This window comes from Toxotes jaculatrix, chromosome 11 (genome assembly GCF_017976425.1).
Source record: "Toxotes jaculatrix isolate fToxJac2 chromosome 11, fToxJac2.pri, whole genome shotgun sequence".
In the NCBI taxonomy this organism is placed as follows: domain Eukaryota; kingdom Metazoa; phylum Chordata; class Actinopteri; family Toxotidae; genus Toxotes; species Toxotes jaculatrix.
Genome location: NC_054404.1, coordinates 3,004,226 through 3,031,236, shown reverse-complemented (window position 1 = coordinate 3,031,236; position 27,011 = coordinate 3,004,226). Strand labels below are relative to the sequence as shown.

General features: G+C 36.4%; 2 protein-coding genes across 2 annotated transcripts; one reads left to right on the top strand and one right to left on the bottom strand.

Moving 5' to 3' along the window:
* Positions 1 to 14,821: 14,821 nt before the first annotated feature.
* LOC121189832 (cytochrome c) lies at positions 14,822 to 18,864 on the bottom strand. The gene is made up of 3 exons (XM_041050301.1): positions 18,755 to 18,864; positions 16,946 to 17,120; positions 14,822 to 16,601 (listed from the first exon to the last, which is right to left on the bottom strand). Exons 2-3 carry the CDS (start codon positions 17,112 to 17,114, stop codon positions 16,456 to 16,458), a joined length of 315 nt encoding a protein of 104 aa, XP_040906235.1. The 5' UTR covers positions 17,115 to 17,120; positions 18,755 to 18,864; the 3' UTR covers positions 14,822 to 16,455.
* A 1,675-nt stretch (positions 18,865 to 20,539) lies between these two features.
* rbm45 (RNA binding motif protein 45) lies at positions 20,540 to 26,751 on the top strand. Its single transcript, XM_041050625.1, has 11 exons — positions 20,540 to 20,850; positions 21,882 to 22,004; positions 22,130 to 22,256; positions 22,416 to 22,541; positions 23,131 to 23,301; positions 23,656 to 23,785; positions 23,868 to 23,961; positions 24,145 to 24,302; positions 24,643 to 24,718; positions 25,084 to 25,222; positions 26,157 to 26,751. Exons 1-10 carry the CDS (start codon positions 20,575 to 20,577, stop codon positions 25,198 to 25,200), a joined length of 1,398 nt encoding a protein of 465 aa, XP_040906559.1. The 5' UTR covers positions 20,540 to 20,574; the 3' UTR covers positions 25,201 to 25,222; positions 26,157 to 26,751.
* Positions 26,752 to 27,011: the final 260 nt, after the last annotated feature.

Below are 27,011 nucleotides of genomic sequence, written 5' to 3'. Positions count from 1 at the left end.
TGACTTTTTTTCATCGATTTTGACGCCTTACTATACTATGACGTTTTTTATGACATTTTGAGATCGAAAAAAATTTTGACTTTTTTTGTCCGAAAAAAACGCCTTACTATACTATGACGTTTTTTGACATTTTGAGGTCGAAAAAATTTTTGACTTTTTTTGCCCGAAAAAAACGCCTTACTATACTATGACGTTTTTTATGACATTTTGAGGGCGAAAAATTTTTTGACTTTTTTTCATCGATTTTGACGCCTTACTATACTATGACGTTTTTTATGACATTTTGAGGTCGAAAAAAATTTTGACTTTTTTTGTCCGAAAAAAACGCCTTACTATACTATGACGTTTTTTATGACATTTTGAGGTCAAAAAAAAATTTGACTTTTTTTCATCGATTTTGACGCCTTACTATACTATGACGTTTTTTATGACATTTTGAGGTCGAAAATTTTTTTGACTTTTTTCATCGATTTTGACGCCTTACTATACTATGACGTTTTTTATGACATTTTGAGGTCGAAAAAAATTTTGACTTTTTTTATCGATTTTGACGCCTTACTATACTACGACGTTTTTTATGACATTTTGAGGTCGAAAAAAATTTTGACTTTTTTTGTCCGAAAAAAACGCCTTACTATACTATGACGTTTTTTATGACATTTTGAGGTCGAAAAAAATTTTGACTTTTTTTGTCCGAAAAAAACGCCTTACTATACTATGACGTTTTTTATGACATTTTGAGGTCGAAAAAATTTTTGACTTTTTTTGCCCGAAAAAAACGCCTTACTATACTATGACGTTTTTTATGACATTTTGAGATCGAAAAAAATTTTGACTTTTTTTGCCCGAAAAAAACGCCTTACTATACTATGCCGTTTTTTATGACATTTTGAGGTCGAAAAAAATTTTGACTTTTTTTGTCCGAAAAAAACGCCTTACTATACTATGACGTTTTTTATGACATTTTGAGGTCGAAAATTTTTTTGACTTTTTTTCATCGATTTTGACGCCTTACTATACTATGACGTTTTTTATGACATTTTGAGATCGAAAAAATTTTTGACTTTTTTTGTCCGAAAAAAACGCCTTACTATACTATGACGTTTTTTATGACATTTTGAGGTCGAAAAATTTTTTGACTTTTTTTCATCGATTTTGACGCCTTACTATACTATGATGTTTTTTATGACATTTTGAGATCTAAAAAAATTTTGACTTTTTTTGTCCGAAAAAAACGCCTTACTATACTATGACGTTTTTTGACATTTTGAGGTCGAAAAAATTTTTGACTTTTTTTGCCCGAAAAAAACGCCTTACTATACTATGACGTTTTTTATGACATTTTGAGGGCGAAAAATTTTTTGACTTTTTTTCATCGATTTTGACCCCTTACTATACTATGACGTTTTTTATGACATTTTGAGGTCGAAAAAAATTTTGACTTTTTTTCATCGATTTTGACGCCTTACTATACTATGACGTTTTTTATGACATTTTGAGGTCGAAAAATTTTTTGACTTTTTTTCATCGATTTTGACGCCTTACTATACTATGACGTTTTTTATGACATTTTGAGGTCGAAAAAAATTTTGACTTTTTTTGTCCGAAAAAAACGCCTTACTATACTATGACGTTTTTTATGACATTTTGAGGTCGAAAAAAATTTTGACTTTTTTTGTCCGAAAAAAACGCCTTACTATACTATGACGTTTTTTATGACATTTTGAGGTCGAAAAAAATTTTGACTTTTTTTGTCCGAAAAAAACGCCTTACTATACTATGACGTTTTTTATGACATTTTGAGGTCGAAAAAATTTTTGACTTTTTTTCATCGATTTTGACGCCTTACTATACTATGACGTTTTTTATGACATTTTGAGATCGAAAAAAATTGTGACTTTTTTTGTCCGAAAAAAACGCCTTACTATACTATGACGTTTTTTATGACATTTTGAGATCGAAAAAAATTTTGACTTTTTTTGTCCGAAAAAAACGCCTTACTATACTATGACGTTTTTTATGACATTTTGAGGTCGAAAAAAATTTTTGACTTTTTTTCATCGATTTTGACGCCTTACTATACTATGATGTTTTTTATGACATTTTGAGGTCGAAAAAATTTTTGACTTTTTTTCATCGATTTTGACGCCTTACTATACTATGACGTTTTTTATGACATTTTGAGGTCCAAAAATAATTTTGACTTTTTTACATCGATTTTGACGCCTTACTATACTATGACGTTTTTTATGACATTTTGAGGTCGAAAAAAATTTTGACTTTTTTTGTCCGAAAAAAACGCCTTACTATACTATGACGTTTTTTATGACATTTTGAGGTCGAAAAAATTTTGACTTTTTTTCATCGATTTTGACGCCTTACTATACTATGACGTTTTTTATGACATTTTCAGGTCGAAAAAATTTTTGACTTTTTTTCATCGATTTTGACGCCTTACTATACTATGACGTTTTTTATGACATTTTGAGGTCCAAAAATAATTTTGACTTTTTTACATCGATTTTGACGCCTTACTATACTATGACGTTTTTTATGACATTTTGAGGTCGAAAAAAATTTTGACTTTTTTTATCGATTTTGACGCCTTACTATACTACGACGTTTTTTATGACATTTTGAGGTCGAAAAAAATTTTGACTTTTTTTGTCCGAAAAAAACGCCTTACTATACTATGACGTTTTTTATGACATTTTGAGGTCGAAAAAATTTTGACTTTTTTTCATCGATTTTGACGCCTTACTATACTATGACGTTTTTTATGACATTTTCAGGTCGAAAAAAATTTTGACTTTTTTTGTCCGAAAAAAACGCCTTACTATACTATGACGTTTTTTATGACATTTTGAGGGCGAAAAATTTTTTGACTTTTTTTCATCGATTTTGACGCCTTACTATACTATGACGTTTTTTATGACATTTTGAGGTCGAAAAAAATTTTGACTTTTTTTGTCCGATTTTGAGGTCGAAAAAATTTTTGACTTTTTTTGTCCGAAAAAAACGCCTTACTATACTATGAAGTTTTTTATGACATTTTGAGGTCGAAAAAAATTTTGACTTTTTTTGTCCGAAAAAAACGCCTTACTATACTATGACGTTTTTTATGACATTTTGAGGTCGAAAAAAATTTTGACTTTTTTTCATCGATTTTGACGCCTTACTATACTATGACGTTTTTTATGACATTTTGAGGTCGAAAAAAATTTTGACTTTTTTTCATCGATTTTGACGCCTTACTATACTATGACGTTTTTTATGACATTTTGAGGTCGAAAAAAATTTTGACTTTTTTTGTCCGAAAAAAACGCCTTACTATACTATGACGTTTTTTATGACATTTTGAGGTCGAAAAAAATTTTGACTTTTTTTGTCCGAAAAAAACGCCTTACTATACTATGACGTTTTTTATGACATTTTGAGGTCGAAAAAAATTTTGACTTTTTTTGTCCGATTTTGACGCCTTACTATACTATGACGTTTTTTATGACATTTTGAGGTCGAAAAAAATTTGGACTTTTTTTGTCCGAAAAAAACGCCTTACTATACTATGACGTTTTTTATGACATTTTGAGGTTGAAAAAATTTTTGACTTTTTTTGTCCGAAAAAAACGCCTTACTATACTATGACGTTTTTTATGACATTTTGAGGTCGAAAAAATTTTTGACTTTTTTTCATCGATTTTGACGCCTTACTATACTATGACGTTTTTTTATGACATTTTGAGGTCGAAAAATTTTTTGACTTTTTTTCATCGATTTTGACGCCTTACTATACTATGACGTTTTTTATGACATTTTGAGGTCGAAAAAATTTTTGACTTTTTTTGCCCGAAAAAAACGCCTTACTATACTATGACGTTTTTTATGACATTTTGAGATCGAAAAAAATTTTGACTTTTTTTGTCCGAAAAAAACGCCTTACTATACTATGACGTTTTTTATGACATTTTGAGGTCGAAAAAAATGTTGACTTTTTTTGTTCGAAAAAAACGCCTTACTATACTATGACGTTTTTTGACATTTTGAGGTCGAAAAAATTTTTGACTTTTTTTGCCCGAAAAAAACGCCTTACTATACTATGACGTTTTTTATGACATTTTGAGGGCGAAAATTTTTTTGACTTTTTTTCATCGATTTTGACGCCTTACTATACTATGACGTTTTTTATGACATTTTGAGGTCGAAAAAAATTTGGACTTTTTTTGTCCGAAAAAAACGCCTTACTATACTATGACGTTTTTTATGACATTTTGAGGTCGAAAAAATTTTTGACTTTTTTTCATCGATTTTGACGCCTTACTATACTATGACGTTTTTTATGACATTTTGAGGTCGAAAAAAATTTTGACTTTTTTTCATCGATTTTGACGCCTTACTATACTATGACGTTTTTTATGACATTTTGAGGTCCAAAAATAATTTTGACTTTTTTTCATCGATTTTGACGCCTTACTATACTATGACGTTTTTTATGACATTTTGAGGTCGAAAAAAATTTGGACTTTTTTTGTCCGAAAAAAACGCCTTACTATACTATGACGTTTTTTATGACATTTTGAGGTCGAAAAAAATTTTGACTTTTTTTGTCCGAAAAAAACGCCTTACTATACTATGACGTTTTTTATGACATTTTGAGGTCGAAAAAAAATTTTGACTTTTTTGTCCGAAAAAAACGCCTTACTATACTATGACGTTTTTTATGACATTTTGAGGTCGAAAAAAATTTTGACTTTTTTTGTCCGATTTTGAGGTCGAAAAAATTTTTGACTTTTTTTGTCCGAAAAAAACGCCTTACTATACTATGACGTTTTTTATGACATTTTGAGGTCGAAAAAAATTTTGACTTTTTTTGTCCGAAAAAAACGCCTTACTATACTATGACGTTTTTTATGACATTTTGAGGTCGAAAAAAATTTTGACTTTTTTTCATCGATTTTGACGCCTTACTATACTATGACGTTTTTTATGACATTTTGAGGTCGAAAAAAATTTTGACTTTTTTTGTCCGAAAAAAACGCCTTACTATACTATGACGTTTTTTATGACATTTTGAGGTCGAAAAAAATTTTGACTTTTTTTGTCCGAAAAAAACGCCTTACTATACTATGACGTTTTTTATGACATTTTGAGGTCGAAAAATTTTTTGACTTTTTTTCATCGATTTTGACGCCTTACTATACTATGACGTTTTTTATGACATTTTGAGATCGAAAAAAATTTTAACTTTTTTTGTCCGAAAAAAACGCCTTACTATACTATGACGTTTTTTATGACATTTTGAGGTCGAAAAAAATTTTGACTTTTTTGTCCGAAAAAAACGCCTTACTATACTATGACGTTTTTTATGACATTTTGAGGTCGAAAAAATTTTTGACTTTTTTTGTCCGAAAAAAACGCCTTACTATACTATGACGTTTTTTATGACATTTTGAGGTCGAAAAAAATTGTGACTTTTTTTCATCGATTTTGACACCTTACTATACTATGACGTTTTTATGACATTTTGAGGTCGAAAATTTTTTTGACTTTTTTTCATCGATTTTGACGCCTTACTATACTATGACGTTTTTTATGACATTTTGAGGTCGAAAAAAATTTTGACTTTTTTTCATCGATTTTGACGCCTTACTATACTATGACGTTTTTTATGACATTTTGAGGTCGAAAAATTTTTTGACTTTTTTTCATCGATTTTGACGCCTTACTATACTATGACGTTTTTTATGACATTTTGAGGTCGAAAAATTTTTTGACTTTTTTTCATCGATTTTGACGCCTTACTATACTATGACGTTTTTTATGACATTTTGAGGTCGAAAAAAATTTTGACTTTTTTTGTCCGAAAAAAACGCCTTACTATACTATGACGTTTTTTATGACATTTTGAGGTCGAAAAAAATTTGGACTTTTTTTGTCCGAAAAAAACGCCTTACTATACTATGACGTTTTTTATGACATTTTGAGGTCGAAAAAAATTTTGACTTTTTTTGTCCGAAAAAAACGCCTTACTATACTATGACGTTTTTTATGACATTTTGAGGTCGAAAAAAATTTGGACTTTTTTTGTCCGAAAAAAACGCCTTACTATACTATGACGTTTTTTATGACATTTTGAGGTCGAAAAAATTTTTGACTTTTTTTCATCGATTTTGACGCCTTACTATACTATGACGTTTTTTATGACATTTTGAGATCGAAAAAAATTGTGACTTTTTTTGTCCGAAAAAAACGCCTTACTATACTATGACGTTTTTTATGACATTTTGAGATCGAAAAAAATTTTTACTTTTTTTGTCCGAAAAAAACGCCTTACTATACTATGACGTTTTTTATGACATTTTGAGGTCGAAAAAATTTTTTGACTTTTTTTCATCGATTTTGACGCCTTACTATACTATGATGTTTTTTATGACATTTTGAGGTCGAAAAAATTTTTGACTTTTTTTCATCGATTTTGACGCCTTACTATACTATGACGTTTTTTATGACATTTTGAGGTCCAAAAATAATTTTGACTTTTTTACATCGATTTTGACGCCTTACTATACTATGACGTTTTTTATGACATTTTGAGGTCGAAAAAAATTTTGACTTTTTTTGTCCGAAAAAAACGCCTTACTATACTATGACGTCTTTTATGACATTTTGAGGTCGAAAAAATTTTGACTTTTTTTCATCGATTTTGACGCCTTACTATACTATGACGTTTTTTATGACATTTTCAGGTCGAAAAAAATTTGGACTTTTTTTGTCCGAAAAAAACGCCTTACTATACTATGACGTTTTTTATGACATTTTGAGGGCGAAAAATTTTTTGACTTTTTTTCATCGATTTTGACGCCTTACTATACTATGACGTTTTTTATGACATTTTGAGGTCGAAAAAAATTTTGACTTTTTTTGTCCGATTTTGAGGTCGAAAAAATTTTTGACTTTTTTTGTCCGAAAAAAACGCCTTACTATACTATGACGTTTTTTATGACATTTTGAGGTCGAAAAAAATTTTGACTTTTTTTCATCGATTTTGACGCCTTACTATACTATGACGTTTTTTATGACATTTTGAGGTCGAAAAAAATTTTGACTTTTTTTGTCCGAAAAAAACGCCTTACTATACTATGACGTTTTTTATGACATTTTGAGGTCGAAAAAAATTTTGACTTTTTTTGTCCGAAAAAAACGCCTTACTATACTATGACGTTTTTTATGACATTTTGAGGTCGAAAAATTTTTTGACTTTTTTTCATCGATTTTGACGCCTTACTATACTATGACGTTTTTTATGACATTTTGAGATCGAAAAAAATTTTAACTTTTTTTGTCCGAAAAAAACGCCTTACTATACTATGACGTTTTTTATGACATTTTGAGGTCGAAAAAAATTTTGACTTTTTTTGTCCGAAAAAAACGCCTTACTATACTATGACGTTTTTTATGACATTTTGAGGTCGAAAAAATTTTTGACTTTTTTTGTCCGAAAAAAACGCCTTACTATACTATGACGTTTTTTATGACATTTTGAGGTCGAAAAAAATTGTGACTTTTTTTCATCGATTTTGACGCCTTACTATACTACGACGTTTTTTATGACATTTTGAGATCGAAAAAAATTTTGACTTTTTTTGTCCGAAAAAAACGCCTTACTATACTATGACGTTTTTTATGACATTTTGAGGTCGAAAAAAAATTTTGACTTTTTTTGTCCGAAAAAAAACGCCTTACTATACTATGACGTTTTTTATGACATTTTGAGGTCGAAAAAAATTTTGACTTTTTTTGTCCGATTTTGAGGTCGAAAAAATTTTTGACTTTTTTTGTCCGAAAAAAACGCCTTACTATACTATGACGTTTTTTATGACATTTTGAGGTCGAAAAAAATTTTGACTTTTTTTGTCCGAAAAAAACGCCTTACTATACTATGACGTTTTTTATGACATTTTGAGGTCGAAAAAAATTTTGACTTTTTTTCATCGATTTTGACGCCTTACTATACTATGACGTTTTTTATGACATTTTGAGGTCGAAAAAAATTTTGACTTTTTTTCATCGATTTTGACGCCTTACTATACTATGACGTTTTTTATGACATTTTGAGGTCGAAAAAAATTTTGACTTTTTTTGTCCGAAAAAAACGCCTTACTATACTATGACGTTTTTTATGACATTTTGAGGTCAAAAAAAATTTTGACTTTTTTTCATCGATTTTGACGCCTTACTATACTACGACGTTTTTTATGACATTTTGAGGTCGAAAAAAATTTTGACTTTTTTTGTCCGAAAAAAACGCCTTACTATACTATGACGTTTTTTATGACATTTTGAGGTCGAAAAAAATTTTGACTTTTTTTGTCCGAAAAAAACGCCTTACTATACTATGACGTTTTTTATGACATTTTGAGGTCGAAAAAATTTTTGACTTTTTTTGCCCGAAAAAAACGCCTTACTATACTATGACGTTTTTTATGACATTTTGAGATCGAAAAAAATTTTGACTTTTTTTGCCCGAAAAAAACGCCTTACTATACTATGACGTTTTTTATGACATTTTGAGGTCGAAAAAAATTTTGACCTTTTTTGTCCGAAAAAAAAGCCTTACTATACTATGACGTTTTTTATGACATTTTGAGGTCGAAAAAATTTTTGACTTTTTTTCATCGATTTTGACGCCTTACTATACTATGACGTTTTTTATGACATTTTGAGATCGAAAAAAATTTTGACTTTTTTTGTCCGAAAAAACCGCCTTACTATACTATGACGTTTTTTATGACATTTTGAGGTCGAAAAAAATTTGGACTTTTTTTGTCCGAAAAAAACGCATTACTATACTATGACGTTTTTTATGACATTTTGAGGTCGAAAAAATTTTTGACTTTTTTTCATCGATTTTGACGCCTTACTATACTATGACGTTTTTTATGACATTTTGAGGTCGAAAAAAATTTTGACTTTTTTTCATCGATTTTGACGCCTTACTATACTATGACGTTTTTTATGACATTTTGAGGTCGAAAAAAATTTGGACTTTTTTTGTCCGAAAAAAAACGCCTTACTATACTATGACGTTTTTTATGACATTTTGAGGTCGGAAAAAAATTTTGACTTTTTTTGTCCGAAAAAAACGCCTTACTATACTATGACGTTTTTTATGACATTTTGAGGTGGAAAAAAATTTTGACTTTTTTTGTCCGATTTTGACGCCTTACAATACTATGACGTTTTTTATGACATTTTGAGGTCGAAAAAAATTTTGACTTTTTTTCATCGATTTTGACGCCTTACTATACTATGACGTTTTTTATGACATTTTGAGGTCGAAAAAAATTTTGACTTTTTTTGGCCGAAAAAAACGCCTTACTATACTATGACGTTTTTTATGACATTTTGAGGTCGAAAAAAAATTTTGACTTTTTTTGTCCGAAAAAAACGCCTTACTATACTATGACGTTTTTTATGACATTTTGAGGTCGAAAAAAATTTTGACTTTTTTTGTCCGATTTTGAGGTCGAAAAAATTTTTGACTTTTTTTGTCCGAAAAAAACGCCTTACTATACTATGACGTTTTTTATGACATTTTGAGGTCGAAAAAAATTTTGACTTTTTTTGTCCGAAAAAAACGCCTTACTATACTATGACGTTTTTTATGACATTTTGAGGTCGAAAAAAATTTTGACTTTTTTTGTCCGAAAAAAACGCCTTACTATACTATGACGTTTTTTATGACATTTTGAGGTCGAAAAAAATTTTGACTTTTTTTGTCCGAAAAAAACGCCTTACTATACTATGACGTTTTTTATGACATTTTGAGGTCGAAAAAAATTTGGACTTTTTTTGTCCGAAAAAAACGCCTTACTATACTATGACGTTTTTTATGACATTTTGAGGTCGAAAAAAATTTTGACTTTTTTTGTCCGAAAAAAACGCCTTACTATACTATGACGTTTTTTATGACATTTTGAGGTCGAAAAAAATTTGGACTTTTTTTGTCCGAAAAAAACGCCTTACTATACTATGACGTTTTTTATGACATTTTGAGGTCGAAAAAATTTTTGACTTTTTTTGTCCGAAAAAAACGCCTTACTATACTATGACGTTTTTTATGACATTTTGAGGTCGAAAAAATTTTTGACTTTTTTTCATCGATTTTGACGCCTTACTATACTATGACGTTTTTTATGACATTTTGAGGTCGAAAAAAATTTTGACTTTTTTTGTCCGATTTTGACGCCTTACTATACTATGACGTTTTTTATGACATTTTGAGGTCGAAAAAAACGCCTTACTATTCTATGACGTTTTTTATGACATTTTGAGGTCGAAAATTTTTTTGACTTTTTTTGTCCGATTTTGACACCTTACTATACTATGACGTTTTTTATTACAAAAAAGTCAAAAAAAAATTTTTGACTTTTTTTGTCAGATTTTGACGCCTTACTATACTATGACGTTTTTTATGACATTTTGAGGTCAAAAAAGATTTTGACTTTTTTTGGCCGATTTTGACGCCTTACTATACTGACGTTTTTTATGACATTTTGAGGTCAAAAAAATTTTTGACTTTTCTTGGCCGATTTTGATGCCTTACTATATATACTATGACGTTTTTTATGACATTTTGAGGCTAAAAAAAATTTTGACTTTCTTTGGCCGATTTTGACACCTTTCATAAATTTGACACAGTCTTTGTAGCTGACAGCTTCGCTACAGCTGTGAGTTACGTAGACAGCGTTACCGGGTGCCATTATTGTGTTGAGTTTAAAGACCGCAGGATCATTCTTTAGGTGAGCTGTCCCAACCCAGGCTCTTTTCAGATTTATAAGGTGATAATATACCATTGCCGTACTTGCCAACAGGTGGGACGTCATCGAAGATATGAAGATCGCCTGTGGCAACGTCACCTGCTGTGTGGAGGAGTGAAACCCCTGCGCTGCTGTTTATCTGTCATAACTAGCAACTAGTGGCTGGTGTGTTGTTACTACTTCAGTGTGTATGTTTAGTCGTTGTGAATGTCAGTCACTAACAATGTTTTTCCAATCTATGTCTTTCATAAATTTAAAGTTCAAAACACTGACAAGACAGCATGTTAAACATGAACGAGCCATGACACATAAGAAGAAACATTTAAAATAATAATAATCAGATCGATCCAATTTTCAAATAGTTATTCTCTTTATTGCATTAGAACATACATTTCTCATATATACAAACAGGGACAGGGATGAGGGGAGGGCGAGGTCTGTAACAACAGGTACACAGAGGAGGGAAAATATCGGGGGGGTGGCGTGAACAGTGATGAGCATCAAGCAAAGCCACATGGGAAAGCAGGGTCACTTCTAACCATTTTAACTCTGCCACTTGGCAGCTCATTGTTTTAACTTACAAGGTTGAAGAACCTAAAAGTGCCAGATAACACAAGATCGCAGGCAGCTGCTCTCAGCACACAAACTCATACAACTCGATTAAATGCTCCCTGCTCCCAAAACTCTTCAAACCTTGGTGGAAAACTGTGCGTTTGTGGAGGATCTGATTATTCAGAATATGAATCCGTTTTCTGGGCCATTACCTACATGAATAATAATAACTGTTATCCCCACTAATGTCTCTATTTATTCACATATGGACAAAGCAAACTTGTACCTACATTTGTTTTCGATTGGACGCCGCGACAGATCAGAGACACAACTGCTTTATACATTACTGAAATCTTAACTAGCCAGGACATTTCTGAAGTTTAAATAGTGCCACTTGATTTAGTAAAGTTAATCAGTTACGCAGAACTTAGGAAGGACTTTCTGCACAAACTAAGTGAAAGGTTTACAAAGAGCTGGTTCAACTCAATGCAGATGTTTGACGGAGGAATCAGATGCAGTGTAGTTAAAAGAGCCAAGCAGTTAGGATGGACGAAGGAGGGCGAGCAGGGTCAGCAGCTCGAGCAGGGCAGGTAACAGCAGTGTTTTTATGTTTTTTTTTTAACACAAGTGCAGGGAAGTTTAGTTGTATCACAAAAGACACAGCAAGCAAGTGGAGATGGAGGCAGGTTGCTGTGAGTAGCATGGAAAGAGATCTAGCAGAGAGATAGGACGAAATTGGGGTACAGTATAACAATCTAACACACAAGCACACATAGTGCGAGGCTAAGGTTTAAAAACTAGCGGTACAGACACAACAACCTGGCACTGCAGGGAGGAGAGTGGGCCGGTGGACAGATATATTTGGACGTGGATGGATGGAGGGGGAGGAAGAGTAAGAGGAGATGTGAGGAGTCAAGGAAAGTCCCCCTCTCAATAAGTCCAGAACTAAAACAGTCCTCTGTTTGTTTAGTGCATAGGGGAAATGGGAGTGGGGCAACACTGCGTAACATCACAGAATGATTGTCCTCTTGAACATACCTCCCCTCCTCATTTACACTATCACTATTCCCGTCCTATATAGGTACTGCCTGCTAAGCCTTATCAGTATTATTTTTGACTAAATAAACAAATAATCATACTAGTAACTTGAATAAGTTAAATTACTACTAAATCGCATTGGTGGAACAGCATGTCATGTCGCATTCTATAAATATAAACACTAGCTTGTTAGCTGCGGTAACTGTTTCACATGCTATCTGTCAGCTAACTGACACAAACAGTTAGCTGACAGTGTCTATATATGGCTGCACTGAAAGACAGTAAGCTTAAACAGGTGTTAGACAGGCAGACAGACGACTCACCCGTCATATAATTCGTCCATTTGTAAAGAATCCCCTCCATTGTTTCACTTCACATCGGCTAATTTAGCCTGTTAGCTAACTAGCTTTTCGCTGTAGCTCGGCAGGCTAACTACATTAGCTACGCAGCTAGCGTTCGCTATATCGGGTTAGAAAGGGCTGAGGCCCTCAGCATGACATTATTGGCAATAGGTGGGACGTCATCGGGGACATATCTCACAACTTTGTGACTTTGTCTATGTAGCTCAAACAAACGTACCTGACAGCTTCGCGTCAGCGTATGCTACGTAGCTCAATCAAACGTAGCTGATAGCTTCGCTACAGCTGTGAGCTACGTAGACAGCGTGGGCTACGTAGCTCAGCGTACAGCGTGTACGTAGACAGCGTGAGATACGTAGCTCAAATAAACGTAGCTGACAGCTTCGCTACAGCTGTGAGCTACGTAGACAGCGTGAGGTACGTATCTCACAGCTTTGTGATTCTACGTAGCTCAAACAAACGTAGCTGACAGCGTCGCGACAGCGTGCGCTACGTAGACAAAGTCACAAAGCTGTGAGCTACGTTTGTATGAGCTACGTACCTCACGCTGTCTACGTAGCTCACGCTGTCGCGGAGCTGTCAGCTCCGTTTGTTTGAGCTACGTAGACCAGTTTGACTTTTTAAATTTAGTGGGTGCGGCTTATATTCAGGTGCGCTCAATAGTCCGGAAATTGCGGTACCTGCGAACAGGTCTCTTTGTCTTAAGCATCTACTTTCTACTGGTCCCTCGACTTGCCTTTTTACCTGTCCCTGTTGTCCTTGGATAACCCTCCTGCTGTCCAGGTTGCGTATGCTGACCATCGTCACACAAGTATCACAGCCGTTACTGCCTTAACTTCTACCTGCTTCCTTTTTCCACCTGTTAATCCCCACCTTCGTATTTTGGCGTGTGAACCAAACTAAACAGCCTAAACTGGATCCTATTTCCTGTGCCTATTGTGAGAACTGTGCTCTCTTGACTTCCATTACAAAACTGCTGGTGTTACAAAATGCTTTTTGATGTGTACTGTCCCCATTGAACACTAGGTGTCGCACACATACACAAATCTGTCCTTGGAGATGGCATTTTATGCATTCCTCACATTACACAGATTAAAAGATATTGTATCAGACTTGTAGAGGAAAAGGGCATTTAAAAGACTCGGCTACAAGTAAAGCTGTCTCCTTAAGAGAAACCCATCTACAGTAACTGGAGGAAGATAAAATTAGAATTAGGAGGAATTTAATAACCCTGAACAGCTGTTTATCTTAATTGTTGTTTTCCACAAACAAAATCCTCATTTATTTTCTCGAGTTTACAGCCTGACAGCACAGATAACGAAATTTACCCAGCCAGACAGATTGTTTGAGGACAGATCCAGACGGATCCAGTCACGTCTCTGCTGTTCATGATGAGCCTGAGGTGCTGTCAGCTAGTTCAGTTCTTAGAAAGGCAGCGTGTTGAACAGTGGAGGATGATGTAACAGTAACTTTATGACCAGGTGTGGTTCTCGGAGTTTGACTCAAGTCCAGCTCAGTCAGGAGTGATGAAATCAGCTCTGCACTGATTGCATTTACGCAGGATAGAGGGGCAGAAAGTCTCACTCCTAGAGGTTGGAGTCCAGATCTAATCAACTCGAGGCTTTTTAAACAGGAAACAATGACAACTCCAAAGTGTTTCGCCCACTGACACTAGTTTTTTTCCTTTATAGTAAGAGGTGTCGCTCGTTAACTCGCTTAACCAATGTGTGTCCCTGTAGTGTTTTAGTGCGTACCTGCTTAAAGGTGGGTGTAATGTTCACATCAGGAGTCATTTCCATTGCTTAGTAGCCTATGAGCCGTAAGAGACTATATGTTAGCCTGTTCGTAACGCTAAAATGTTTCGTTTGCGTTTACAGTCCTTGCATATGCTTTTATCTACATCAGTTATAAATATTGAACTGTGTTGCACGTTATACTTACCGTTCATTATGTATTGTCGTTTCAGACCACTCAAACACTCAATCACTCACTCCCTCACTCACTCACACAGACACTGAAGGTTGCGCAGAAATAAAAAGACTAATTCAACTGGACGTCTGGCATGTTCTTTAATCGAGACACCTACATACTCTGAACCACTCTAAAAAAAAAACATCTTTGGAGCCTATCTCCTCTTCAGTAAATCTGTTAAACATCCACACAACTGCAGAGATAATAGTAAAACCTGCCTGTGCATGCTTTTGAAAGATAAATACTTCACTACTCTTTATGTGTGGAATTTAGTCAGTTGTGCTTCTTCTTTACCAGAACAATAAAATACACAACAGCAGTTAAACTACATTTGTTTTTTTTTGTTTTTTTTTGTAGTTTAAGTCAAACAATGTTCAGACTTTGGTGTCAAACATCTGTTAACAGCTGGAGAGAAATAATCATAGTCTGTTTTTGACTGGAGAAAAAAGAAACACTACTTTTAAGTTCTTGTAATTGTCAGTTTATGAATGTTACCGTTTAGAGTGGATACTAAGAAACAAACGAAAACACAACCAGTCACGTTTACATTTCTGGACGTTTTAATTGATCCTCCAACCATCCTGTCCACTACCACATGATAATATTGTTTATGTGCACATACAGTAGAATGCTGTGTATACACTGACAGCAAGCAACCCCTTCAATACTTCTGATCCATTCTGTCAGGTTACAGTAAAATAAATTAAAACAACATTCTTTCAGGCCTGTGAAACCAGGTAAGTAACAAAATCTTCCTTCACTCCAGTTGGTGCCCTTTATAGTTTTTCTATATAATACAGTATCTCCACAGCATAGTTAGACATGGTGACTGTAGGGATCTCAGCGTGGAGGTGGTTTTGAAGGCAAAAACATTTATACCCCATACTTCTCAGCTGCAAGGAAGCAAATTGAGAGCATCACCCTTAACACAATTTTTTAAAAACTTGTACCAAGTCTGATGACTGGCAGGAGGTAAAAACCAGAGCTCAGAGGGGCTGCTTCAGTAACCTAGATATCAGGCTCTGTCAGGAGTCCTAGAACACAACAGGAGGAATTGTCCAAAAGCTGTAGAGGACAAAACATTCAGTCTGTGGAATCTAGAGATCATTCATGTTAAGTGGTAGCTTCTGATGGTCAAGATTTAACAACAGACAAAAGGAAATGCAGAAAATTCACTGTATCACTCCTTGTCAAAGATCAGAAACTCCACTTGGCATGAAAGCTGGGAGCAGAATGAGAGTCAGCACCAATTAACTACCAAAACATCCCAAAACTTCCACCCTGCATCACTCTGACATTTGATGATTTGAGTTATAGTTTTAAAAATGAGGTTGGTGGTGGATGGCTCTGCTAGCAGAAAGTACCAGACACGTGTTGTCATGGTAAACATAATGAATGACAGGTCAGGCAACCTATCACATCAAGCAATTTTAAATGTGATTAATTTTTTTAGTAAGTACCAATTCACAGAATGACAGGGAGGGGGCAAAAAGAAAGGACTGTAGTTTTATGTTTGGCCACTTGAAGGATTGATCACACCCTGTCCTCAATAAGGAAGTAACAGCTGCTGTGAACTCACTGGTTCACAAGAAGTGCCACTTTTCTAACATATATTAACAAATGACTAAACATAAAACCATATATGTAGCATGTGCAAGCCTAAAAATGAACAAAAATTCAATAAAATGACATTAAATAACCTGAGTGTTATGACTACTTCATGATGTTGATGATTTAAGGTATGCAATGAGGTCTTGACGCTCTCCCTTCTTTTTGATGCCAGCAAAGATCATTTTGGTTCCAGGAATGTACTTCTTGGGGTTCTCCAGGTACTCCATCAAGGTGTCCTCACCCCACACGATACCTAGGGAAAGACAAGACAATCAGTGATGAAAGCAGAATAAATTGATTGATTTATTCCATTATTACTACAGAAAGTTAAAGAAGTGTTGATAATCGATTTACTATTTAGGTCACACAGCATTTTTTGTTTTATTATCAGTGTACATGGACCATCCAGGAAAAAAACATTTGCACACATCGCCTTAGATTTTTCAACTTAAAAAAAAAAAAGACAATTATTTAAATTTCAAAATAGTTAATTGTGATTCTGATTTGCACTAACTTCCTTCTGGCAGCATTTAAGAGAATATCTATATCCAAGACACAGGGCAATTCAATGCACAGTTTAACCACCACTGAACTGACCTTTACTCTTGTTGGCCTCTGTGTAAGAGTATCCCTCTGCCTGCCCAGTCTTGCGTCCGAACAGACCCCAGAGGTTGGGGCCCACCTTGTGCTTGCCCCCCTCCTCTACTGTGTGGCACTGAGCACACTTCTGGACGAAAACCTTCTTTCCCTTGCCAACGTCTCCCATAGTTAGCTGGAGAAACACAGTGAGGGCAAACAGGACAAACAGAAAAAGAGAGAAGACAGAAACGCAGTTGTTAAAATGGAGAAAATCGCGGAATTCAAAATGAGAAACATACACGTGTGACTTTAGATCCATAAATACAACTGCACATGTTCTATTCATAGATCCTAAATATGGCAGGAAGCTCATTCACTGCTCTGGTATGACCGGCGCCATGTTGTGAAGGTCGTTTAAGGTGAAAACCTTATCTGCACCTGTAGCACCGCTTTCTTTACTCTGCCTTCTCGTAAGTCATGACATTCGTCCGTGTGCTGGCACCCAACCGAGGTCGTTTCAAGGAAATCCGCCCAGAAACCGGCACCGGAGGACACCCTCCTTAGCCTAGCCACACATTAGCCCCCGTCATATCACTCTTAATAGCTTCTCATTCTTTCGACCATCGGCAGCCTAAGCTCGGGTTACTCCACGAGAAAAGCTGTCAGGTTTGTCGAGTACATAATGGTATTAACGGAGGGAATAGCTCTAATGCGTCGCTCTTCTCAGCGGGAGTCATTGCATGCGTTTAACCGAGCCAGCTAAAGGTGTGTTAGTGTTACGTGATACCCGTGTTACGGCAAAATGTGTTTCCTTGCTTCTTTGTGTTCCCAAATGACATAACTGAATAACTAGATAACGAACTTACACCAAAATAACTACAATCCGTACACTATAAAGAAGTTAATCCCCAGATGTTGTCTTTTAAAGTCTGGTTTAAATGTCGCTGGGGAAACATTTTAAATGGGCACAAATTTTGGGCAATACGACCGGCTTGCCTGTCCTAACATGACCTCTGTATGCACCCTCAGCGGACCAAGCCGGTCAAATGTGTCACTTGCTGCTTGGGAAAAACTGCATCCAAAAATCATTATTATTGAAAAAGACAGACTATCTACAAAACAATGTCTAAACAGTTGACATTTAAGTAGATAGAAGCCAGTTTACATGACCGATAGGACTGAAGCAGATAGCTAACGTTAGAGTACGAGTCATAACGTTTTCTAAGTCCTTATTTCTGTTAAGACCTCAGTCTTTAGAAAAATGGATGGCAAAGTGTCTCAGCACCACAGCTAAGGCACCTCTGTCTAACATGGCGGGCTACTATCTCATGAAGGACACAGCACTCTCCTCCACAAACTGAAAGTAGATATCTCAGACAGCTAATTCATGAGGTATTCACGCTCATATTTTCGGTTAGACTAGGAACTAGCTAGGCCTGGGAAGCCTGCCGGTAAGGTTAACATCAGCCGAGGATGTGTTACCCATCTAGTCTGTCAAGGATTCTTCAATGTCGGGGTCTGAATATCGCACTTCACGCTGCTGTATTCGCATAGGATGTCTTTGGGGCCGTCTGGGAAGCTTAAACGTAAATCCTTAGAGAAATTATTAAACATGAAATAACTGCACTACTCTTGAATAACAGGACAGGCTAACGCTAAGAGAGCAAACGAGCTATTCATCAACATGGGCGCTAACGTTAGCTACCGTTAGGGCTCCGTATTCTTAGGATTTGTGTTGTATTTCAGCATCATTTTGGAGACTAAAAATCAAAAACACAGCCTCTCTTTACTACAGCACCTCAACGACAGGGTTAAAAAAAAACGTACCTTTTGATTAAAACGTGTCGGTTTAAAATCACTCCGGATCAGGAACAAGCTGCTTCTCTCAGCCGGTTAGCGGTTTCTGGCGGTCGTAAAGAAGGTCACTCGGATTTAGAGGTACCGGTTTTTGACGTCACGTCACCCAATCACGTGCCGTGCGATTTCGTCCGAATCCTTACGTGGATCGTGTCAAACCGGCCGAGTCCCATTTCGACAAAGAGCCGTCTCCTCACCCGATTTCATCAATTCAATTTTATGAGAAAAACGCTTCTATTTGGGGATCTAACCCCCATATACGCACTGACAGTCGGGCTGTAAACATGCACACTCTAAATATTAAACAAAATGTTGCTGATTCGTTGTTAGACAAGTAGAAGAGGAGACATGGGTCCAGGGAAAGAAGCGAAAAGAGTGTTTTGGTGCTGGTACATGTATCTTGTCGCATTCCCAGCTTCCATTCTAGAGCAAAAGGCACCTGCTGAAGTGGCCTTAAAAGGAGATTCATAAATAAATTAAAATGTACAATTCGTAACATTTATCATGAACGAACTAACTGAACCGTTTATCGTTTTGGCTGAACACAACCTTTAGTTTCTCGATTATATTCACGTTCATATAATTTAGGAATATTGATGAGCTCAAAATATCCCCACGTTTTGGCCTGTACTTTGTTTTGTAACTAAGTATAAAAGGGTCGTTTTGAGGAATTCGGAGTAGTAGTATCATTTTCGGTTACCTTCCACTTTTACCCCACTACATTTCAGAGGGAAGTATTTCACTTTTCATTCCACTACATTTTTTAGGTTACAGTTACTATACTTTTCAGACTAAGGATTTACATTAAAAGCACTGTTCTAGATTAAACGAGTGGTTTCTACCATTTTTGGCTAGTTACCTTTTACAAAAAAAAAAAAAAAAAAAAAAAAAACTGTCCAGAGCAGGCTCCGTTTTTCGAGTGTATTATACCTCTTGGACCTCTCACAAGTTTTCATTTGAATAACGGAGAACAAAGTAATTGTATTTCAAGTGAAAAAATAATAATTGTGCCACGAATTAAATAAATCATGATCTATACATCTGTCCTCAAGAGGGTCATTCAACACCTGCTTGGCACACACACACACACGGACACGGACACCTTCACAACAGGTCACAAGGCACTAACTCCATAACATCAGCTGACGGCTTTATGTATGTTACGTGGGTCGATGACAAACCTTATGCAACTAATAGATAAAACATAGTCATTTTATCCATTCATGATACATGTTGTTTACATTGTTTACTTTGTAGTTGTTGTTGGTGTCTATCATCATTATTATTATTTTCATCATTTTTTTGTTTTCTTTTCTGTAACCTACTGTAAAACACCATGCTATAGGCCCTGGGAGCTCACTGTTAAACTGTCACATTATGGTGAAATATTTTTCTGTCTTAACCATAGACTCTATATAAAAAGCTCTTAACATGAGTTACAAAAGCTCTCTGCAGCATCCTTTTATAACAGAGAACAGGAGAGTGCTTTGCTCTCCCATGCGGTAGATGGCAGTAAACATTCACTGTCTTTGCGGTCGATTACTATCAGTCCTACTGATACCTTTAAAACAATGAAAACTGATTCACACCAGTCCCTTAATACCCTAATACATAGATAAATAGATCAATAATGAGTAGATTAATATGTTAATAGATAAATGAAATCAGATTTTGGATCTTGGTGTTACTGTTTTTGATTTGGTGGTTGCCAAAATTTCAAGTTGAAGCCGGAAGTTCCGAGGAGGACTTGAAGGCAGCACCAACGGCTCCATTCTGTGATAGAAACAAAGATGGAAGAGTGTCCCTCTAAACAAGTAACCGAAAACACCGACGAGCCTCCCAACAGCCGGCTTTTTGTGGTCACAAGTCGGTGCATAACTGAAGACGTGTTTCGGGAAAGCTTCTCCGTGTTTGGGGACGTTCAGGGGGTTTGGGTTGTCAAAGACAAGCAGACAAAGGAGTCCAAAGGCATATGCTATGTGAAGTTCGCCAAGTCTTCGCAGGCCTGCCTGGCCATGGAGGAAATGCACGGCAAAGTGCTGGTGGAAGGGACCAAACCCATCAAGGTAACGACTACTGGCGCCGAGCAGTTGGGGGTGGCTGGCTGAATCCAGTTAAACTGCCGTTAGCGCTTCCTAAGTTCCATTTAAAACAGTTGAATCATATGTGTGGTCAGTAGCTTGCTAGCGTGATACGCAAGGAGCGTTAACGTCAGCTGCACAGGAGGACAAGCAAAAAGCAACTCGTCTATGCCTCAGTTAAACAGGATAACCCACAGACCTCAGGAAGAAGAAATGGTTGATGAGAAAAATAGCAAGGATTGTGGATTATCTTGACTAACCAGAAGAGTGTGGAAAGCTTTGAGTGCCCGAGGCCTCGCGGATTTATTTCCACTCACGTTCATTGTACTGAGATGGCAGCCTAACATTCAGAAGCAAAATTGTCAAAACCCTGGCACACTAGAGCTGTGGTGATAAAAATCGATTCTCATTTTATTTTCTAAAGATCGATTCGTACATGCTCGCGTACGAATTCGCGTCATCGAATTCACGCATGCGCGTGGTTTGAAGCTACCAAACAATCAACATGGCGTCCGACAGTTAGCACTGCTTACTGTCCGACGTAAGTTAGTAATGCCCAAGTTTGCACTTTTTTCATTTTTAACGTCAACTAAGCATTGCTTACTGTCCGACGTTGTTCATTGTTTGGTAGCTTCACGCCACACGCGCATGCGTGAATTCGATGACGAGAATTTGCGAGCACGTACGAATCGATCTTTAGAAAATAAAATGAGAATCGATTTTACCAACACAGCTCGATGGCACACTAAATCAAAACCTAGTTATATGCACAACTAAAACCACTAGGAGGTGTTGTTTTGTAAGTGTTTGGAAGTATAATTGACTAGCATTGTAGTGTTAAGTCATTGTTTCCTCCATGTGAATGGATGTGCAGTAATGCTTTACATCTAGAAAATCGAGCTGGGATGACAAATAAGTCATTATTGTCATAAATACTTTATGTCTTACTTTATATTACTGAATGTATTGTTAGGCTGCAGTTGTAACCATTTTTCCTTCTCTGCTTGGTTGCATAGGTGTTTATTGCACAGTCACGATCTTCAACAAGGCACAGAGATGTTGAGGATGAAGAGCTGACCAGGATCTTTGTCATGATCCCCAAAACCTTCTCAGAGGAGGACCTCAAAAACACATTCAAAGTAACTACTGCCTGCTTCTCACCCTGCGAACCTTGAGAACAGAGACAGCCAATAATGTGTAATGCCAAATTACCTGTTTTTTTTAAGCACTTTATTTTGCTTCTGTTTGTCTGTCTCTTTTTCAGGAGTATGGTGATATTGAGTTTTGCGTGATCATCAAGAATAAGTTCACTGGGGAAAGTAAAGGTCTTGGCTATGTGAGATACTACAAACCATCCCAAGCTGCCCTTGCTATAGAGAACTGTGACAAAAGTAAGTAGCAGCAGGAGAATGTCCTGGCATGTACTTGAACCTATTCCAGGCATGATTATCCCTCTCTGTTGTGAACAGTGAGGGACTAATGTGTGAACCAGTGTGAACACTTTTTTTTACTCAGATCTGTGATGTTGATGATGATGATGATGTTATTAGCTTACAGGGCCATCTTGGCTGAACCTCGCACCAAGGCTTCAGCAACAGAAGATTACACCCCAGGAGCTGCCAGAAGTGATTACATGGGTGGCACTGACTCAATGAACCAGTACTCCTTCCCGATGGGTATGCAGTTGTTTGATATCCTAATTCAGTAGTTTTTTTCCTGTTGTATTTGCTTTTAAGTTTTCTCAGTTCATTTTTTCAATGTATTACTATTATTATAATATAATTTTATATACTTACTCTCATACCTTTAGTTTGGTGTGAGACTGTTCAGAATAAGTTACCACTAGCTAGTATTTATAGATACCATGTGGAGTTTTGGATCTTTAGCGCCAGTACTAGTTTGCAAATTGCTAGCCTGGTGGTCAGAAAGCTCTGTTTTTACGTTAGAAGTCTCCCAGCTTGGATTAAAAAGACATTGTTCTTTTTGAATTTGACATTGCCCATTCAAACGAGTGATGCAGCCATATCTGCAGTTTTAGGTTTTTGTGTAGTGTGTTAATAAAGTGAATGTTTATCTGTGAAGATGCAAATTAGGGGGCTCAAAGTCAACTAAATGAGGAGTTTTCTCTTTGAGTTTCTCATTCATTGAACGAATCCATCTTGAGTGTCTGTTCTTGGAGGTCTCTGATATGGATACATTTGAGAAGCCCTTACTGCAGTAGTCTCTGTCCTGTCATCTACCTTGGTGTCCCTCTTTGCTCTGCAGGCGACCCTGGGAATTACCCAGTCATGGACTACCGCTCGGGTGACTTCACGCGGTGCCTGATGATGTCAACACGGGTAGCACTTACCCAGGAGCAGATTTTTGCTCTGTTTGATATCATTCCTGGTATGGAGTACTGCGAGCTGCAGAGAGACGCTTATGGATTGAGCAAAGGTTAGTATGGCCTTTGTTCATACACTAATACTGTGGAAGGGAATCAGATATTCTAAACTTGAGGTTGACTCACTTCCAAGAGAAGAATAAGTCCAAGTTTTGTACACAAATCACATGATACATCTAAGCAATATCACTTCCCCAATGAAAACCATGGTATGCAGGCAAAAGTTCTTTCCCTGGTTGTAATTTAAGCTTAAATTATAAATCTAAAATTGGTTTATTGTAGTTTGTAATTCATGTGTCTGTGAATGTTGATGTTTTCCAACTGTTCATTTTGATGACTCTAAACATGAAGGATAACTCTTAAACCCATCCTCTTGGCTGTTTTTGTTTTCTGTGTCGTGCTCTCAGGTCACGCATTGATTCGTTACAGTAACCTGGGATCAGCCGTTTACGCCAAGGAGAAGATGAACGGCTTTGAATATCCACCTGGCAACAGACTGACAATAACTTTTATTGATGATGGCGAAGACCGCAGCAGGTAATAATATTCACACAGCAGCAACTTAATTGTAGTGAACCACTGAAGAACAGCTTGAAACAGCCTTTGTGTTTGTGTGTAGTCCTGTAGGTCGGATGGCCATGCAGTTTGTTGCAGCCCAGATGATGTCTGCAGTGTGGAACGGACCCTCCACCAGCCAAGTGATGAAACCTCCAGTGAGAACATTAACTCAGTGCTGGATTTTCATCTTGACTTATTTTGCCATTTTTTTATAAAAATATTTATTTTTTAACAGTTACACAACAGCTACACAAGACTCAGCATACTTAACCTTGGAGTTTTATACACCAGTTAGGTGTAAAAAAAATAACAATCCTAATGTTTTTTTTTTCCTTCAGGGTTTCTCGGCTCTCCCTCAAGTGTCCCGGATCCAGACAGATGTCAACCTGCCCCCTCTCAAGAAGCTCGCTCCACCTGACAGCAAAACCAAGGAACGCTTGTTTGTTGTGTTCAGCCCCTCCCCGCTGCCCCCAGATGTGCTGGAGGATGTTTTCTGGTAAATGTACCATGCGTTGGCTCATAATTTTACTTTATTATAACATCATAAAATGTCGAATGAGTTAAATAAACATTGTATTTTTATGTCAGAAAATGGCCAAATGAGATCAGAATAATGGTCCATTAGCTCGAAGGTTAAAGGTTCAATCGATCATAAAATCTTAAGCTCAACCACTACAAATTGCCATGGATGAGGGCATCAAGCTAAGTGCTCTGAAATGTCAGTGTAATGCTGCAGTGAAAATGATGCTCCCGACAGTCAGCATTAACAAGTGTTCCTGCTTTAAATTAAATGTTTTTTCTTCCCACTGTGTTTCCCCCTGTCTGTCTCTCTATAGTCGCTTTGGTACACTTATTGAGGTCCATTTGGTTCCAGGAAGGAAAGTTGGATACATGAAGTATGCAGACAAACAGGTGAGACTCTGAACTGATGGAAATGAAGCTGAAAACAAACCAGATGAAGAAAAATATGTAACATTTAATGTATGAATAGTAACAGGGACAGAGGTTTAGTGGAATGGTTAGATAAATACAGTCTTTAGGGAGGAATAAATGGGCTGTGAAAGATGGAGGGATGAAAAGATAGAGGTGGACATATGGACAGAGGAAAAACTGTGATATGCTGACAAACAGAAGCAGGGTATTTTTTTAAGTGGGTGTTTAATCTGTGTTCCATTCTCTTTTTGTGTTTTACCTCTGCAGCTCAGCTTGTCAGACCAAATCAACTCTGTCTCCCTGAATAAATCCCTTCTTCTTCCCTCTGTATGTTGATCTCTCAGTGTGCAGATGAGGCCATGGCAGCGCTCCATGGTCGGGTCGTCAATGGCGTAAAGATGAAAGTGATGCTGGCCGATCCCCCCAGAGAAGAATCTCACAAACGTCCTCGTACCTACTAGGACCACGTGTCAGAAAAGACCGGTAAGTGCCAGGTTTTTTGCTGCAGGGACCAACAGTATGAACAACTGGACATTTCCTACCAAAGTACTTTGGTAAGAATGTACAGTTTAAATACACTATAAATGTATTCTGTGTATAAAGCTTGGTACATGGTTTGTGCAAGCAGCACACACAGAGCAGTTCACGTCAGCTGTGTGGTGATTTAAATGAAGAGGAAAGTACATAATGGAGTGTCCATATAACCAAAAATAAAATTGCTTAGGCAACTCTATCTAAAGGATACAGTTACAAAACTGTAACATACAGCACACTATAGTGCATTTTCTGTTGAAGTTATATATCTAAAATAAAATAATATATATCTAAAACAAATAAGGTAAGAAACACTCAGTAACCGGTAGTCATTTGCTGTGGAAGGCCAGGTGTCTGCAGGCTTTCATTCCAAAGAGAGACGTCTCTCTTCCAGACTATTTTAGAACTTTTTCTCTCTGGTTGAACATGAAGACTCTTGGTCTCCTTTTTAAAAGTCTCCATTTCAGGGTCTGTTCAGGGACAAAGAAAGCTTGTTAGCATGTTAGCAGCACCTTCATCAATGAAACAGTGGGGCTACATTGTTATACTCAGGTCTAGCACCCCTATTCTGCTTCCATTAAAGGGTGCCAGATCTATATTATTATGACTGTTTCAGTATACAAAGCAGAACATATTTTGTCCTTATACACAATGTATTCTCAAACATTTTGATCTCCCAGTGAAGATGCTTTATTTGCGAACTGTGTGAGAGCCTTTTCAGCCTTGACTCGTCCACCTGCATTCTCCCACACACCTGTACACTCCTGTAAAACTGTTTACTGTTTACAGGGAAAGTGCTCTCTGACGAGATGTCAACAACTTACTGATGACAGCTGAGTTGTTTCTCTTCCTGTGAATAACACTGCAGCTTCTTGTTCCCTAGGCGACTCTTGTCATGACACAATGACACCTGACCTGACAGACCGACCGACCGACCGACCGACATCAAGACCTTCTCCCAACCTCTGACACGACCTTTGACACCTGTCTGACCTTACCCCTGGTCAGTGACCATTGCTGTGACTCACTGATATAACAAGTCCACAATAGGATCCAGTACTATAATGGGAGTCTTAATCATACACAGTCTGTGAACAGCAACGACGTGATACAGTGTGTAGTTTGTTGTTAGTGCCATGCTTCTATGTTTGTTTTTTTTTAAGTACATAGTTTGAACCTTGACACTGCTTTTGCCTCGGCTGGACAAACCAGTGTAAAAGTACAGCAGTAGCACACCATGATTTATCAACAGGCTGCAGAGGAAACACTTTATTTTAAGTTAAATTGTAGTTCAGGCGCTTAGAACTTTTACTTCTTCAAAAACTGTGGGGAGGAGGCTGCAGTCTGTTAATAAGATTTTAAAAAAATTGTATGTTTGTAGTTTAGATCTGGTCCTTCCTTTTTTCTCTGACCTGTAATTTCACGTCGAGTTCAGTTCCACGGTGTTTATCAGTAAAAATAAAAATCAGTGCAAAATACCATTCATCTCGTCTCATTCTCTTTTTTCGGAGCTGCCTGATCAATAACTGCACAGTACGTTGTTGGAGCACTTATGTTTTCATGATGTGAAATGTTAACAGAACTGTAGTAAACAAAATCTACTAAAAGCTGAGTTTGTCAGATATTAACACATCTTTCAACTTTGGATCACTCCAAAGTATTTAAGGATAGGTTCATTTAAATTCAACTTAAGATAATATGAAGCTTCGTCAGTCTGAGTTAAGGTATATTTCCCAAA